General features: G+C 40.0%; 1 protein-coding gene across 1 annotated transcript in view; it reads right to left on the minus strand.

Annotated features, from left to right (window-relative positions):
* LOC113405301 (protein shortage in chiasmata 1 ortholog-like) overlaps positions 1–15,292 on the minus strand; it is a 69,815-nt gene that overhangs the window by 23,340 nt on the left and 31,183 nt on the right. Inside the window, exons 12-20 of the mRNA XM_026646362.1 lie at positions 12,872–12,944; positions 10,904–10,970; positions 10,105–10,289; positions 8,654–8,798; positions 5,939–6,050; positions 4,743–4,864; positions 3,139–3,232; positions 1,784–1,915; positions 138–287 (exon numbers count right to left, since the gene is read on the minus strand). Coding sequence (XP_026502147.1) covers positions 138–287; positions 1,784–1,915; positions 3,139–3,232; positions 4,743–4,864; positions 5,939–6,050; positions 8,654–8,798; positions 10,105–10,289; positions 10,904–10,970; positions 12,872–12,944 — 1,080 coding nt within the window. The remainder of the gene's footprint in view (positions 1–137; positions 288–1,783; positions 1,916–3,138; positions 3,233–4,742; positions 4,865–5,938; positions 6,051–8,653; positions 8,799–10,104; positions 10,290–10,903; positions 10,971–12,871; positions 12,945–15,292) is intronic.

The raw sequence follows: 15,292 nt of genomic DNA on the forward strand, positions 1-15,292 counted from the left end.
AACTTAGTTATCTGATTAGTTTTTAAAATTATATTAGGAAATATAAACATATAACCTCAGAAAGCATTCTGTAAAGCCTTATTTATTACACAGACAGCTGGACTGCTAGTAAAATATATAAATTCACTATGCCCAACCTTTAAAACTTTTTCTGGAACCTCAGGCAGGAGTTCCTGAAGTTGGTCAAAAGTTGCCAACAACAGCCACTTCAGTGAAGACCCCTTCTTTAACAGGAGCTGAGCTACTAGAGGGTTTATACATGGAAAAGTAAGCAAGCACTTCTCTGCCTGGGGGAAAAAAAAGTCACTGTCAGCTTCCGAAATGATCCATTTGGGACATTCAGCTTGCTCTGTTATTAGAAGGTAAAGAGAATACCATCTTTATATAATCTCTGGGCACAGAATCTGTCACAGAACCACAATTCCTAGCAGGTAGGCCTTGTATACACCACCTAAACATCTATAAATATAATATCTTTCTAGGGGGGAACAAATTATGCACAACTGTATGGTAAGAAGGGTGTATAGGAAGATGAAAGTAACTGCTCTATACCTAAGGTTGACAAAAATGATCCATTTAATCTGGATTTTCGACACACAACCCAAACTTTTCTAAAAAACTTACTTTGGACCTAAAAAGTCACATGTTTACTCTCAGGTTAGAATAGATTCCCCCTCCCCCCCACCCCAAGTTCAAGGGAAACTGCCCAAGCTGTGTGTTGTACTCTACATAAGGCCCTTTGTTTTCAGGTTTTATTTGTCTTAAAAATTTCTGGGAATTTAGGGGGAAGCGAGGGATACACGGTACTCACGGGAGGCAGCAGTTGGGAGGTCTGGGCTGCCAGGATCCAGCTGCCTGCCCATCTCGCTCCCCAACTCAGCAGAAGTAGATGGGCCGCGCTGAAGGGCTGGAGTCAGGAGGCGGCTCTGCCCGGCAGGGAAAGCAGATGGGGACTATCACCCAGCTCCCCTGCCCATCATGCCCCCACTACACACTGCACTACCTGGCAAGGAGCCACCTGATAGGGGAGCCTCCCTCGGCTGCAGGGGCTCAGCTCCCTTCCCATCTTGTCATCTCACTTCCCCATGCAGACAGGCTCATCCAGCATGTAAATATCTATACATCAATTACCCAGTGAGTAAATAAACAAACGTTTACTATCTTGGGCTCAATACTGCAAGCCCGTGACTAATCCCATTGACTTTAATGGGATAAACTACATACTTGCATGCGCTTAACTGCTATGTTGGCTTGGAATCAGTGTTCAGAACCCTGCAGGATTCGGCCATTGTTCTGTAATCTGTCCCAGTTTATTTAGCTTTTAGAATTTGGTGCACAGGATTATAGTGTCACAATAAACAGGATAGGGTGACCAGACAGCAAATGTGAAAAATTGGGATGGGGGTGGGGGGTAATAGGAGCCTATATAAGAAAAAGACCCCAAAATTGGGACTGTCCTTATAAAATCAGGACATCTGGTCACCCTAAAACAGGATGAGTCTTTTCCAGCCGAGATATTCATATTGATTTGCTCCCTGGGATATTCTTCTGCCTCTTAACACTGAGGATGAATCCCTCTTCCAGCACAGCTGCCCCTGAAAGCACTGGGGAATGAAAATTGCAGCTACTTGTGCCTGTATTCAGGCCCATTGTGATTCAGGCCCATTGTGTTTATATTTGACAACAAAACAATAGAAAACTGGAATAATGAAAACAACCTAGCATTTTAAATATCTTACAAACAGCAAGAGAACTGCTACACTTAGCACAAAGACAAACAAACCTCAGATGGCAAGATAGAAAGCCAGGATCTGTCCAACCATTCACGAGGATTTGTTTTAGACGACATCAAAATGTTGTCAGCAATCTGACGAATTAACAATGCTGTCTCTTCAACCCCTGGCACAAGAGCTACCTAAAATAATTTAAAATACGTTAGCTCAAAGGTTATACTTAAGAGTAAAAGGTTGTATTCACAATGGTCTGCAGCAGGCAAGAAACTAGAAAACTTAAAGATGGTCCTGAAACCAAAGGCCTATAGTCATTAAAATTGTTCCATGCAAGCGATATGGAGGGCTGTAGCCTCCGTCTTCAGCACCACACACTGCCTCTGGATTACTCAAACTCTATGTAGGTAAAATTAATTCCACTACAACACCTTTTAGATATGATCAAGTATGTAGCTATAACAATACTCCCTTTCAAAAAAGGTAATTCTTGTAAGCCTAAATTTGATATGTTATAGTAAAGGTGTAATAAGTTCCAGGAATTCAGGATATTTAGCATTTTGAATGCCTAAGTAATTTTCTAGTGAATTACTGAACACACATATTGAACTGTACAAGGATTGACTTTCAGATATGTCATTTCCCTACAGCTAATTTGACTAGGATAACTTTGCAGGAGATTTTAATGTGTATGTGACAGTAAATCACCTTATCTTTGCAATTTATTTTATGCATTTGTATCAGCTAGTCACACATACCAACTTGATGAATCACAAAAACTTTCCCCTCTTTTTTTAATTTTTACTACTCCAAATATCGGTAAAATTTTTATAGAAAAAACATTTTTATAAACTTTCTTCTTAGTACACAATGGATAAAATTTCTTCTTAGTACACTTAGTACACCCCTCTGCCCCAATTATAACGTTTGCTGGTGAAATGACACCAGTAGAGAAAGCCTTTTTTCCTCTTTTAAAACAATAGATTTGTCTCTTAAGAATCTTGCAAATCACCTTCTTTAGTATCTTTTTACAAATAGTGACATTAACTTTGACTTGTGAGTCAAAATGCAGAAGCCACACCACACTTCAAAAAAGGATAATACAGCTGGGTTCACATACACAATAATGGATTGATAAAATTATGATATTTTCTCAGTATTATGACCTCTAGTGGTAAAACACAGCTATTTCTGATTCTTAGTCTGAGCCCTATTCAATGTCCATTGAAGTCAATCCGAGCCTCATCCAATGGCAATGATCAGGCTCCTACATCTCATTTTAATCAGGTATTTAAATTTAAACTATTTCATACGTTTGATTTTGTGTACATGCTTTATCAAATGTTTTGGTAATGCCACGGAGGTGGTTTTATGATACTGAAGGTAAAAGAAATTTTACTAAAGAAATTACCTTCACTTCAAAGTCTTCTGATTTCTGTGAAAATGGAACCAAAGCAGCATAAATTAAGGATAGATGATGCAGAGTCTTTCCCGTGAGGCTGTACCTGAAACAGAGTTACATTATATTCACTATAAATACTCTATACAAGGGGCAGCTTTAGCTTGGGTTCAATTACACCTACAGAAATCATGAAAGTAACGGTGCCGAAGCTGAGTGGCACTGTGACCCTGTGTGCCAGGTCATAACACCCGGAGTGGGGCGCCAGGCCCAGGCCCAGACCCACAGGACTGGGGCTGTTGCTGTGGGGTGAGTGAGGGGCAGGCTTGCTCGCCAGGCCATCGCCCCTACCTCTGGGGTTCTCACCTCTACACTGGGCTGAGATTAGAGTGGTGGTGTTGCTGTGGGTATTTATTGGATTATTATCCAATATTATGCTTCCTAATTTTGTTCTTACCAGTAGAGTATTGTTGAAATAATATATAAATGATAGATCATGCTATCTTTGTATTTATTTTTTGGTTTGTTTCATACTGCAATTACACTAGAGTTAATGAATCGGGAGGTTGCATCCGCCCCTGCACTATACATTAGAGATATTTGATAGCTGCATATAATATTTTCAAAACAACAGACAAAGTCTTCTGTAACTATGTAGTTTACCTACCAGAATTCTGAATATTAACTAAAGCTCTGTGAACATTAATTAACAAATAGCTCTGCAAGGAGCAACCGGAATGCAGCTGAATCACTCAACAGGAGAGGCTGCATTGTGAGGGAGAAAAATGATGTCAGTCTTCAGTGCACAGTCAGTGCTATGAGGCAACAGCACTGGAAGGGAACCCAGTTAATAAGGGGGAAAGAGCGCAAAGAGAAAATAGCCAGTGCAGGGAGAATTTACTGCTTACCATTAGTTTACAGGAGAAGGCTTATGGGAAGAAAATGGTGGTTACATGAGACAGCAGAATCAGAGATTCAGGTACTACTTATGAACGAGGCAGAGCTTCTGGAGCAAAAGCAGAAGGGTCGCTGGCAATGATTGACAGATTTGGAGAATACATGCATAGCTGCCAGGCAGGATATAATACTGATGCCATGATTAACGGACATGCACTTGTAGGACATTAGTTTATTTTAGCCCATTACAATGCACTGCTCCAATGGTTATTGTTGTCAAGCCAGTATTGTCTCCAGATATGTTGATTTTTACTTTTTTAATATCAAAGGATGTCTGATCTAAGTCTTAACTGCTTAGAAAAGTAAATTTATTTTTAAGACTGAATGGTTCATCTCTTGAACATGACCAAAAATAATTTAAAAACTCAAAATACCCTGTTTTGACCCTTTAGGGTACCAAGAAATTAATTCCCATGTAAATCAGTTTACTGAGTCCCAAGATAAAATTGTGGCAACACAGAAATTGAGTGAAAAGTCCAATGCAAATTGGAAACACACTGGAAGTTGAATATGTAGCTATTTATATTGTTGTAAAAGAAGTGCATGACTTGCAATTAAATTTAAACATTTTGTTAAGTTACTTTGTTCTAGTAAATGATTTCGCATAGTGACAACTCTGCTTTATAACACCATGCTAGTAGAATGAATGTTTAACTTACTCTGAATTCAGTCTCTTTCTGGAATACAAAATGATCCAACAGCAACTGTATTGGAGTGATAGTGCCATCAGTCTTAATATGATATTATCAGAGGATGTCTCATAATTCAGTTCTTCCAAAGTCTACCACAAAATTAGCACAAAAAAGGTAAAAAAAGTGAATATATTTACAAGGCTGCTGTAAGATTTAAAATGTGCATCACTGTAATGTAAACAGTTGAGAAGGAGCCTTATTAAGTGAATAAAGCTCACTGGACTGGAAGCCAGGAGACCTAGATTCAATTCTGACTTTTATTCTGTGTGAACTTTGGCAAGTAATTTGACCTCACCATGCCTCAGTTTCCCCTTTTATAAAATGGGGATATTTATGTACTGCACAGGTTTGTTCTTAGGCTTACTGAGAATTATAAAAGTGCAAATTATTATTATTAATCTTTACCTTAATCAACCTATATGTATTACACTATGGATGTATTGGATTTATAAAGTACAACGTGGCTAAATACTACGCTGTAGGAGGGCGTAGATGTATTCTGTTTTCAATATTAATATGTGATTTTATACTCAATTTATCTTGCAATATCAGTTTTTCTAGCTGTAGAGTTTCAGTCATATACTGAATAGATGAATAAACGTAAGGAATTTTAATAACAAAGTTTATACGATCATGTTCAGTTGTTCAAACCTTAGTGTAGGGCAAATTCTTCTCTATCTTAGTATGTATATCTTGTTGACATGAAAGGAATTAACATAGATATCAATGAGAGGATACAGTCATCTATAACTTGAATTGTTCACAAAATATTTTCAATTATACAACCCCTTTTTCAAGTGTGGGGTCTTTAATAATAAATATTCAATATTATCAAAATCACTTCAGGGATTTTAGAACAGAACTGATGACAGGGATAATGCAGGTCAGCTTTGCAGCTATTCTGTTATCAAGCATAAGTGTAGAAAGAAGATACAATACAAGATCAATCAGTAAATGCCTCAATGACAAACAGCATTTTGGATTCATTCAACTCTGGAATAACTTCTGGGATGAGAAGCTATTAGGATCTGAAACGGTCATCCTAAGGAGGGGGTTAAGAGGAACAACAAAAATGGCTAGATGGCTGGAGAGACTGGTTTACAAGGAAAAATTAAGAGATGTAACTGAGTGCGGAATTTGACCATGTTGGTCTAATTTTGTACCTCAATAATTATGGCAGTGCGTTCATCTATTGTTATCACGACATATCGATCTGTACCTCCAAAAAGCTGTAATGATTCACTGCAACTTCTTTCAACAAAAGTAATATTGTACCTATAGAATTCACAAACTGTCAGTAAATTTCATTTAAGTGAAATGATGAAATCTTCCTAAAAGGAGAGGAATGTTGTTGTGAAGTCCTTTTATTTAATTCTTCAACTCCAATTATATGGATTTTTAATTTCTTGATCTCTTGTGACCCCCCAACTATACTTCAATTAAGACATATATTCAAAGGTCAAAAATCAATATAGTGAGACTTCAATATTTCAATATTTATTCTGTTAGGTTTAATTCCACATTCATTTAATATTACCTTGATGTACTGCCGCAGTCTGCACAGAAGGTTGCAGTTCCATGAAGCAACATTATGTAATGCAGAGATTGATATTTATAAGTCAGCAAAACATTCTGATCTTGAAATTTGCAGTGTAGCAAAGTCAACCCTTTTAACTTCTTGTTGAGAAGCTATAGCTGTATTACATTGCTTCTGACAACTAAAAAAGATTTTAGCAACATGCTACCCTGATTATTAGCCATTCCTTCCTCATTTAGGGCCATATCCCTCTTCTCTATCACTGTGCAGCACAGAGAGACTGAAAGGAGTGAAATTCCCCTCTAAGGCCCTCAAATTGCCAGAGTGAGGGAAGTGAACCAAAATAGCATCCCCACTCCTTGTGTTAGTGAAAGACCCTTTGAATGAACACCACATGCTCAGGGCTCTGAGGGAGTCACAGTTGATTAGAGGGGGAGCCACTCTATGGGGCATCATCCTCAGCAAACACAAGGGAGCTAAAACTGACTCTGCCAGCATTAAGTCACACAAGAAACGTGCACCTTTTCTGATATCCAGTGGAAAAAACTTGTGTGTCCAGATATTGTGTGTGTGACTGGTGAGACTGCTGTGAAATTCCAGAATTCTTTGCTGATCCCTTTGATGGTCCCACAATTCCAGGGAAATTTAGGTAAAAAGCACTGACTGGGTCTCTGGCTACTCTGCCACAGTCAGGCTGAGCACTAACCAGAGCTCAGGGCTAAGAAGAACTCATTAAGTAAATTATTAAATTTTAAAATACTGAAATTAAAAATGTTGTTTTTGGACTGTTAAATTGTTATTAAGAACAAGCTGGAAACTGTTTTGCCATTCTTCTTCATTGTGCCTCAAAGTTAGTATCAAACCTGGCAATGCTTTTCAGCAAGATGGCCACCACTAGCACTAGGCTTAAAAGGGCAAATTGTAATTAAACTCTTCACAGAAACACACTTCACAATTTTTTTCCATAATGAAAAGTGCTGTTTACTCTGTGAACTTTTAGAGTGTTGGGGAAAATAAAATGGATATTGTTTCTGTTAAGGAGAATAACAACACACCTGTGCCGTGCACTATTTTCAAATCTTCAGAATTTTGTTATTGTTATAAAGGTATTTCAACAAATTGAAGGTGCTAGTACTCATTCAGGATTGTGTAAATACCAAGGTGAGTCACAGGGTTTAAGAACATAAGAATATAAGAACGGCCATACTGGGTCAGACCAAAGGTCCATCTAGCCCAGTATCCTGTCTTCCGACAGTGGTCAATGCCAGAGGGAATGACCAGGTAATCATCAAGTGATCCATTCCCTGTCACTTATTCCCAGCTTCTGGCAAACAGAGGCTAAGGATGCCATCCCTGCCCATCCTGGCTAATAGCCATTGATGGACCTATCCTCCATGAATTTATCTAGTTCTTTTTTGAGTTTAAAGTAGAAGGGACCACCAGATGACACAGTCTGACCTCCTGTTTATCACAGGCCACTAACACCCTCCCTTCCCCAGTAATCACCCACCAAGACCACAATCAGAATTAGACCAAATTATAACAGCCCTCAGGAGACTAAACTCTTTGCATGCCACAGGGAGAGAATACAAAGTTTGAACATCCGAAACAGTTTTTGACTTTGCTAACTTTTAAAATAGCATTAGAAAAATTGGTAGCATCAGAAAAATGGGACATTTTTGTCTAATATTTAGGGAGTCCTGGTAATTAAAAAAAAAAAAAAAGACAAGCAAAATACTTTTATGAAAAGTTTTTAAAACAAAATTACTCCTAGGTAGCACCCAAGCATGACATATTTAAGCTCAAAGGTGATTTTCGGAGAAAGTTGTAGGATTGAAATAAGAATTTGGAATAAAACCACAATTTCACTATTAACATCTCTAATATTAATATCAGTAGGCCAAATTCTGCTCTGATTCACACCCATATAACACCACTGACTTCAATGAGCCATGAATGTGATTGCCAGATTTGTCTTGTAGTCTTCACTATAATGCTAACGCTGTAATTGCTAAGTGGAGAGATAGCCTCATCAACCAACAAGGTGATAAGTGCATTGGAAAAACCTAAAATAAATAGAATTGATTAAATTAAGGGGCCTCATTTCAGAAAAATTCTAGGGGAAGAAAAGTTGTGTCAGCATATAGAACATTATATGTGATTATATTATATTCTGAAAAGTCAGTGGGGAGGGCCAAAGGGGAGCATACAGACCTATGAAAAATCAGGAGGCAAACACCAGTCTGGTGGAAGGGCAACTGCCCACATTGCCCCATAGCAAATGAGGCCCCTAATTAAATTGACAGATAGATGCATCAGTAATCAAGTCAATTTCACTTACTTGGATTCTAGAAGTTGAAGGATTTCCGGTGCGTTAAGAAGTCCTTCAGATGTCAGAAACACATACGGAATCTGCACCTCCAGAGGGAAGCAGCCAAAATTTTCACCTGAAACATTTTCAGATTTAAAGATAAATAATATAACAGCTTCACAAAACAGGGAATATAAGAGGTGATGGTTTTCGGTATTCAAATAGACATATCTTTTTGAAAATGTAGACTATATACACCCCCATTAAAAATATTTCTGTTGAATTTTCTTCTTGTGCAAGAAATTTCAGATGCTAGAAGGCCCTTCCTAGTTTTGTCCAACATTGAAGCAAGCCTCCCTCTGCATGAAGAACACTGGATAGAGCCTCTATCAATGCTGAACTACCAGGTAGTCAAAGAGGTTCTCTCAGGAGTTCAGTGCGATTCACTGCTAATCTTTTCCAGGATTGGGCTCAAGTCCAAAACTTCTTCCTATCTTACTCCTATTATGTACATAATTCAAGAGATGATCTAGCTCAGGATGCTTAGCTTTAGCCATTATTATTATTCTCTCTCTCTTTCATGGGCACATACCTGTAAACATTTTAGAGCAGGGGTGGGCAAACTACAGCCCGCAGGCCACATCCAACCCGCAGGACCGTCCTGCCTGGCCCCTGAGCTCCTGGCCCGGGAGGCTAGCCCCCGGCCTCTCCCCCGCTGTTCCTGCCCCTCCGCAGCCTCAGCTCGCTTGCTCCGCCGCCGGCGCAATGCTCTGGGCGGTGGGGCTGTGAGCTCCTGGGGCAGCGCAGCTGCAGAGCCCATCTTGACCCGGTGCTCTGTGCTGCGTGGTGGTGGTGGCGGCGTGGCCTGGCTCCAGCTGGGCAGCACGGCTGTAGCGCCGCCAGCCACCGGTGCTCCAGACAGCACGGTAAGGGGGCAGGAGCAGGGGGAGTTGGATAGAGGCCAGGGGAGTTCAGGGTGGTGGTCGGGGGTGGGGGTGTGGATAGGGGTCGGGGCAGTCGGGGGGGAAACAGGAGGTTGAATGGGGGCAGGGGTCCCCGAGGGTAGTCAGGAAGGAGGGGAGGGACTGGATGGGGCGGCAAGGGGCAGTCAGGGGACAGGGAGAAGGGGTGGTTGGATGGGGCAGGGGGGCCATCAGGAATGAGAGGAGGGGTTGGATGGGGCGGCGGGGGTCCGGGGGCAGTCAGGGGACAGGGAGTGGGGGTGTGTGGATGGGGCAGGGGTCCTAGAGGGCCCGTCAGGGAACGGGGGGTTGGATGGGGCAGGAGTCCCGGGGGGGGGGCAGATAGGAGGAGAGAGCAGGGCCACGACCCTCTCCCCTAACCGGCCCTCCATTTAATTTACGAAACCCGATGCAGCCCTCAGGCCAAAAAGTTTGCCCGCCCCTGTTTTAGAGAATACAAATCCCTTTTTCAGGTGCAAGACCAACCTTTCATTTGAATTCTAGGAGGCATTTACTTACCCACTACAAGTGTTTCTGGAAGAGTGGTTTTAAAAGTTATGTAAGTAATATTCAAATTTTTGCACAGCTCATTCCAGCAGGAGTTCTCTGTATAATCATACTCCACCACTAATGAGAAAAGAGTCCATGGAAAGTCAGCTCCAATGTGCTGATTATGTACAATAACACAGGAACATCTACTCAAACTGAAAGAGAAATATCCAGAAAATTATCTTTTAGCGTGATTACCCCCAGTACAAAATAAAAACTTGTAAACTTGTATTCACTTGAATAGAAAGTGTCAGTTGTTTTAGGATAATTAAAAAACTGATTTTATCCTTTCTGTATCAGAAATTTTTAATTATTTTTATTAAATACTTCACCACCTCCAGTAATCTGCATTAGGTCTTCATATTTCCTGCTATCACCTTTCATTTCAGGCATGAGCTAACAAGTTAGGAGAGTCTCTACAACCCCAGCTGGAAAGGACGGGGGGGGTCTTGTAAATTAGCTTTTAATGTTGCATCATCAGTACTATGACAATGCCCATCTATATCTCCTTTTTTCCCTGGGGATTCTTCACATCAGTGATTGGAGTAGGACTACTCAGAGTTACTACTTAAATACTATACTTAATTGATGATTTGGATCGGTCCAGAATGTTCATCACCTTGCAGAATGAAGCACATAGGCCCAAATCATGAAATACTTACCCAAGCCTTTGGCAAAACTCACTTTGAAAGTAACAGGAGTGTCTCTGAAGTTAATTTTGAGTAAAGATTGTAAGATTTGGGCCACAAAAATTATGAATTATACTCACCTGCTTATGACATGGTGCTCTAACAAAACTCCTCTTTTCTCAGGATTCAAAACCATGGCTTTTAAACCTGTTTAAAAAGAATTAAACATCAATTAAAGAGACTGGACCAGATCTTCTGCAGGTGTAAATTGACATATAGTGATAAACAGCAAACATGGGCTGAATCAGGAAATTATAACCTCAGGGGTACAGCCCTGGATGACAGTGCTGTACCTGAGGCAGTCATCAGTAATCTCGCATTTCACTAGGCTGACAAGCTGTGACCCTGCCCATACTGAAAGACTTGTATATTTAGGCCCAGGATGGGGTAAATTCTGGAGTCCTGTTGGTAAGTCAAGAGCAGTCATGTTGCTTAGCTAAGTAATGTTTCTAATTAACTTTAAATGAGCGAGGAACAACTACTGGGAAAACAGTGGGGTTTTTTTCCCCTGGCATTTTTTTATTTTATATATGACAGAAAATATGACAGAAAGAGATATAGCTAACAGGTTGCAGAGGATGGAGAACAATATGTATTTTGTATAATATAAATGTCCTCAGAAGGTTGATGAGACAATCAGATTGATCTATGTTTCTAAGCCATTTAATAAATAGATATAAAAGAGCGAATATTTATCATTATTTATAGTGTTGCAAATACACCCACCATTTATAAAACACTTTAGACACAGGGTCCTTGGTCCTAAAGAGTATGCAATTAATCTTAATACAAAACACAAAAGAATAATTCAACACAAGGTGGCGCAGATATGCTGTTGGTGAGGCGATCAACCAAGAAAGACATCAAGTGAAAAACAGGGATTTGAAGGAAGAGAGGGGTGTGCTTGACAGGCTGTTCTGATCATAAAAAGTATCAGGAATGAAGACCTGGAGACAGGAGTGGCAGGAGACAATGGGAGCAAAAAGGGGACTTTGTACAGAAGTGCGGAAAGAGGGGCAGTATAAGATGAGATGCTATGATAATTTGGAAATCTGTGTGTACAAACATGAATTCTGGCTGACAGTATGAAGTGTTACTATGAAAACTGCATTTCTGTAGATATCTTTACCAAGTAGCAAACTCCAGTTTGAAGGTGCAGCCTTTTGCTTTCTCCATTGTCTGTTTGCTTCCATGTTGAGCTAAAATTCTAAAGGTTTGGGGCAAAAGATTAACAAAGGAGAGTTGTTGATGTTACATGGAATAGGAATAATATCAAAAGAGAATAGCTCTAACAAGAGACTGGCTTCCAACCAGGTGAACTGGTTTAGCAGGGGAGAGGTTGCCTGAGCAATGAATTTACCTGGAACAAGTCTATGATCACCCGTTGAAGTTGGCAAGATATAGGTCATCTGATAAAGGGGCTACAAGTTGTAAAAAGGGAAGTACTGATCTGTCTGGGGTTTTTAGCCATTTTTTCCCAGCTCAAGAGGAGAGAGAAGCAGCTCAACATGTAAGGGCCTGAATGAGGCAGGAGCGCCTACCTGATTTGTGAGGCCACCTGGTCGCCCAAGGGATGGGTGAGCTAGTAAAGGGTATTGTGTGAGACTCTGGGCAAAGTGTCTGTGTGTGTTACCTCAGGCCTCCTGAGAGAGTTAAACCATAAACCAGAAGGCTACACTTTGGGGTGGGATTCTGGAAGAGGGTGTGTTTCAGCTGAACTCAGCACTGAGCTCGGGGACTAAGCAGCTGGGTAGCAGGTTCCACTTCTCAGGAGAAGACGGTAGACAAAGGGTCTGTGCCTTGAAATAAGCCTAGGGACCCCAAAGATTGGGGCAGTGGCTGGACTCCATTCAGGCTCTGGGAGGCTTAAAAGTCTCAGGGACCTAACAGCTGGGTCCCCTCACAGCAATCTAGTGAGTGACCTTGAGGGAGAACTTGAGTGGGATCTGTGAGAGATGCACACAAAGATATAAGCAAGCAGGGTGGAGCACAGTCTTGATGTTACCTTTCTCATCTTCTAAAGATTTGCACAAAAGAGCAGCATTTACCTTCTACTGCACTAAGGGTTTTAGTGATGGCAGCTTTTTCATGATCAGAGTCCATTCTTGTTATGATTAGTACCTGACGTAAGACAAGTAAAAGAAATTAACATTTTAATTTTTTTTTTCTGTCTACACAACTTTTCCTGGAACAATACATGAAATATAGTATTAATTTTTTGCTGTCTGATGAATCTATGTTTCCTAAAGGATAATTGTGTGCTTACTACTAAAAGATGATATTAGAAGAGCATTACTATGAAAGGAGATGCAGTATCAGGAATAAAGATATTCTAGAAAAATATCTCACACCTGAGTATTAACACACAGAAAGAAAAACTATTTAAAGGCAGTATTTAAACTGCTGTCACAGAACTGAAATCCTACTGCAGCACCAGGTAGACCATCATGGGGAGGAGATTTTCAGGCCAATCCCATACTCCATTCACACGTAAAACTCACATTGAAGATATTTGGAGTTTTGCTTACAACAATGTGCTGGAGGGGCCTTTTAGGGGCTCCTGGGAGCTCCTTGTTAAAATTATGGGACCACCAAACTGAAAAGCTGTTTGGAAAGATTTCCATGACCATAATGGAACTCACTAAATAGCTTATGTGTGAGGCTCATTAAACACTGCTGATGACCAAAGTCTTTTACTTTCAAATGGATCAGATTGCACCCAAGGGCAGGCATTTTTAAAAGATTCTCTCATTGGAGGAGATATTCAACCTTGTTTCCCAACCCAAATGAACCAAAGTGAACCATGTGCTATACTATCAATACGCTCAGTATAATTTTCAGGAATAAACTAAAAAGACTTGACAATGATCTACACAGGATTATCCTAGTAGATTCGTGCCATTTTACAGGCACTGTCTGGGTACACTTTATGGACCTGATGTTTAAGAGGTTGTCAACTGCCTCCATTTTTGTGGGCCCAATTCTGCACCCAAAATTAAATGTGGGAGCAAGTGGTAGTATTTACATGTCCAACTTCATGATTTATGGGTCCAATGAGGTAGTTGCATGTGTAAATGTTAGCATTGTGCTAAATGCTGTCATAGCAGAAATAGTTTCTGAATATTTGTCCCTTTGGCTAACATTTTAAAAAACAGATGTTTAAAGTTAGGTGCTTAAAATAGTGGCCTGGTTTCCAAACTCCACACAGCTTCCACTGACTGTAAAGGGAGCATCTAGATGTTCAATACTGTTGTCGCAGGTTACTTAAATCTGCATTTAGAGGACTAAATAAATGGCCTAATTCTCAAAAGCTGAGCACCCAATAGTTCCCATTAAAGTCAAGGGGCCTAACTCTGGACACACATTTTATCTGTTTTCTTCCTAGTTTTCCAATGTTGTCTCACCATTACTACATCAAGTGCTGACCTACATGTTGTACTAATATACTGCTGTTCCTGTGTAATCGTGGATGCAAATGATGATGGAATAAGAATGGTAAAGTTCATAAGGTTTTTTTCTATGAGATCCATCATGTTCTATTTGTAACTTTTTGCTTATAAAGGAAATTTCTCATTATATCTTGCATCAATAGCAATTCACTAATATGATATAAAGGTATAACCAGATTATCATGCTTCACATCATATTAGCCAATGCTAATATGATACAACAGTAAATGGCTTATGCAATAGAACTTTAACATCTTATTAATACAGGAATACTCCTTCTGTCTGTTCTGGCTCACTCTAAAAACTGCCTCTGAATGTAACTGAACTAGAGCCTTTACAAGTTTAAGTTCCACTCAAAATATTCTAAAATATTTTTTCACAATCTTTTTTTTGCCTTACTCACTTTTATTATGTATTATGCTGCTTATGCATTATGTAAATAAAATCATCTGGTAATAAACCTGGTTTTTGCTTCTGTTTTTTGTGGGGGATTTAAACACAGGAATGATATCTCCAAAAATATCCATACTGCCAGGAGAACACATTTTGGATATTTATGTCCAATTCCTCTGTTTACGCCCCACAAACCTGTCCTGCAGTGATCCCCAGCTGTTTTATGGCCATTTGCAACTGGTGTAAATTAGAGTAGCCTGAAGGCTGCTCTCACTTATGTCAGGCGATTGGCCTACTGCCCAGGTGGCCAAGGAGCAGAGGAATGCAATGGTGGTCTAAAACCAATGTTGTACTTCAACCCACACCCTTGTGTGTTTGTCAGCCAGAGACTGGGATTGGAACTTTAGTGGCTAAAGTCATACTGTAATTTTCAACAAATGATGCAAGATAGCAAAGGAACAATGTGTGCTTAATTCAAGAGCAAAACCATTTGGGTTCATATGGGGTCCTTGTTTCCTATTTGTGCAAATGCTGTTTCAATACAATTGGCTGACTAATTGCATGTCCATATTTAATTGATGTATCTGTACACAGGTAGATATGCAGAGTGAGCAGCACCTTGGCTCT

This window comes from Terrapene carolina, unplaced genomic scaffold (assembly GCF_002925995.2).
Source record: "Terrapene carolina triunguis isolate 2854851 unplaced genomic scaffold, T_m_triunguis-2.0 Scaffold35022, whole genome shotgun sequence".
Classification (NCBI taxonomy): Eukaryota; Metazoa; Chordata; order Testudines; family Emydidae; genus Terrapene; species Terrapene triunguis.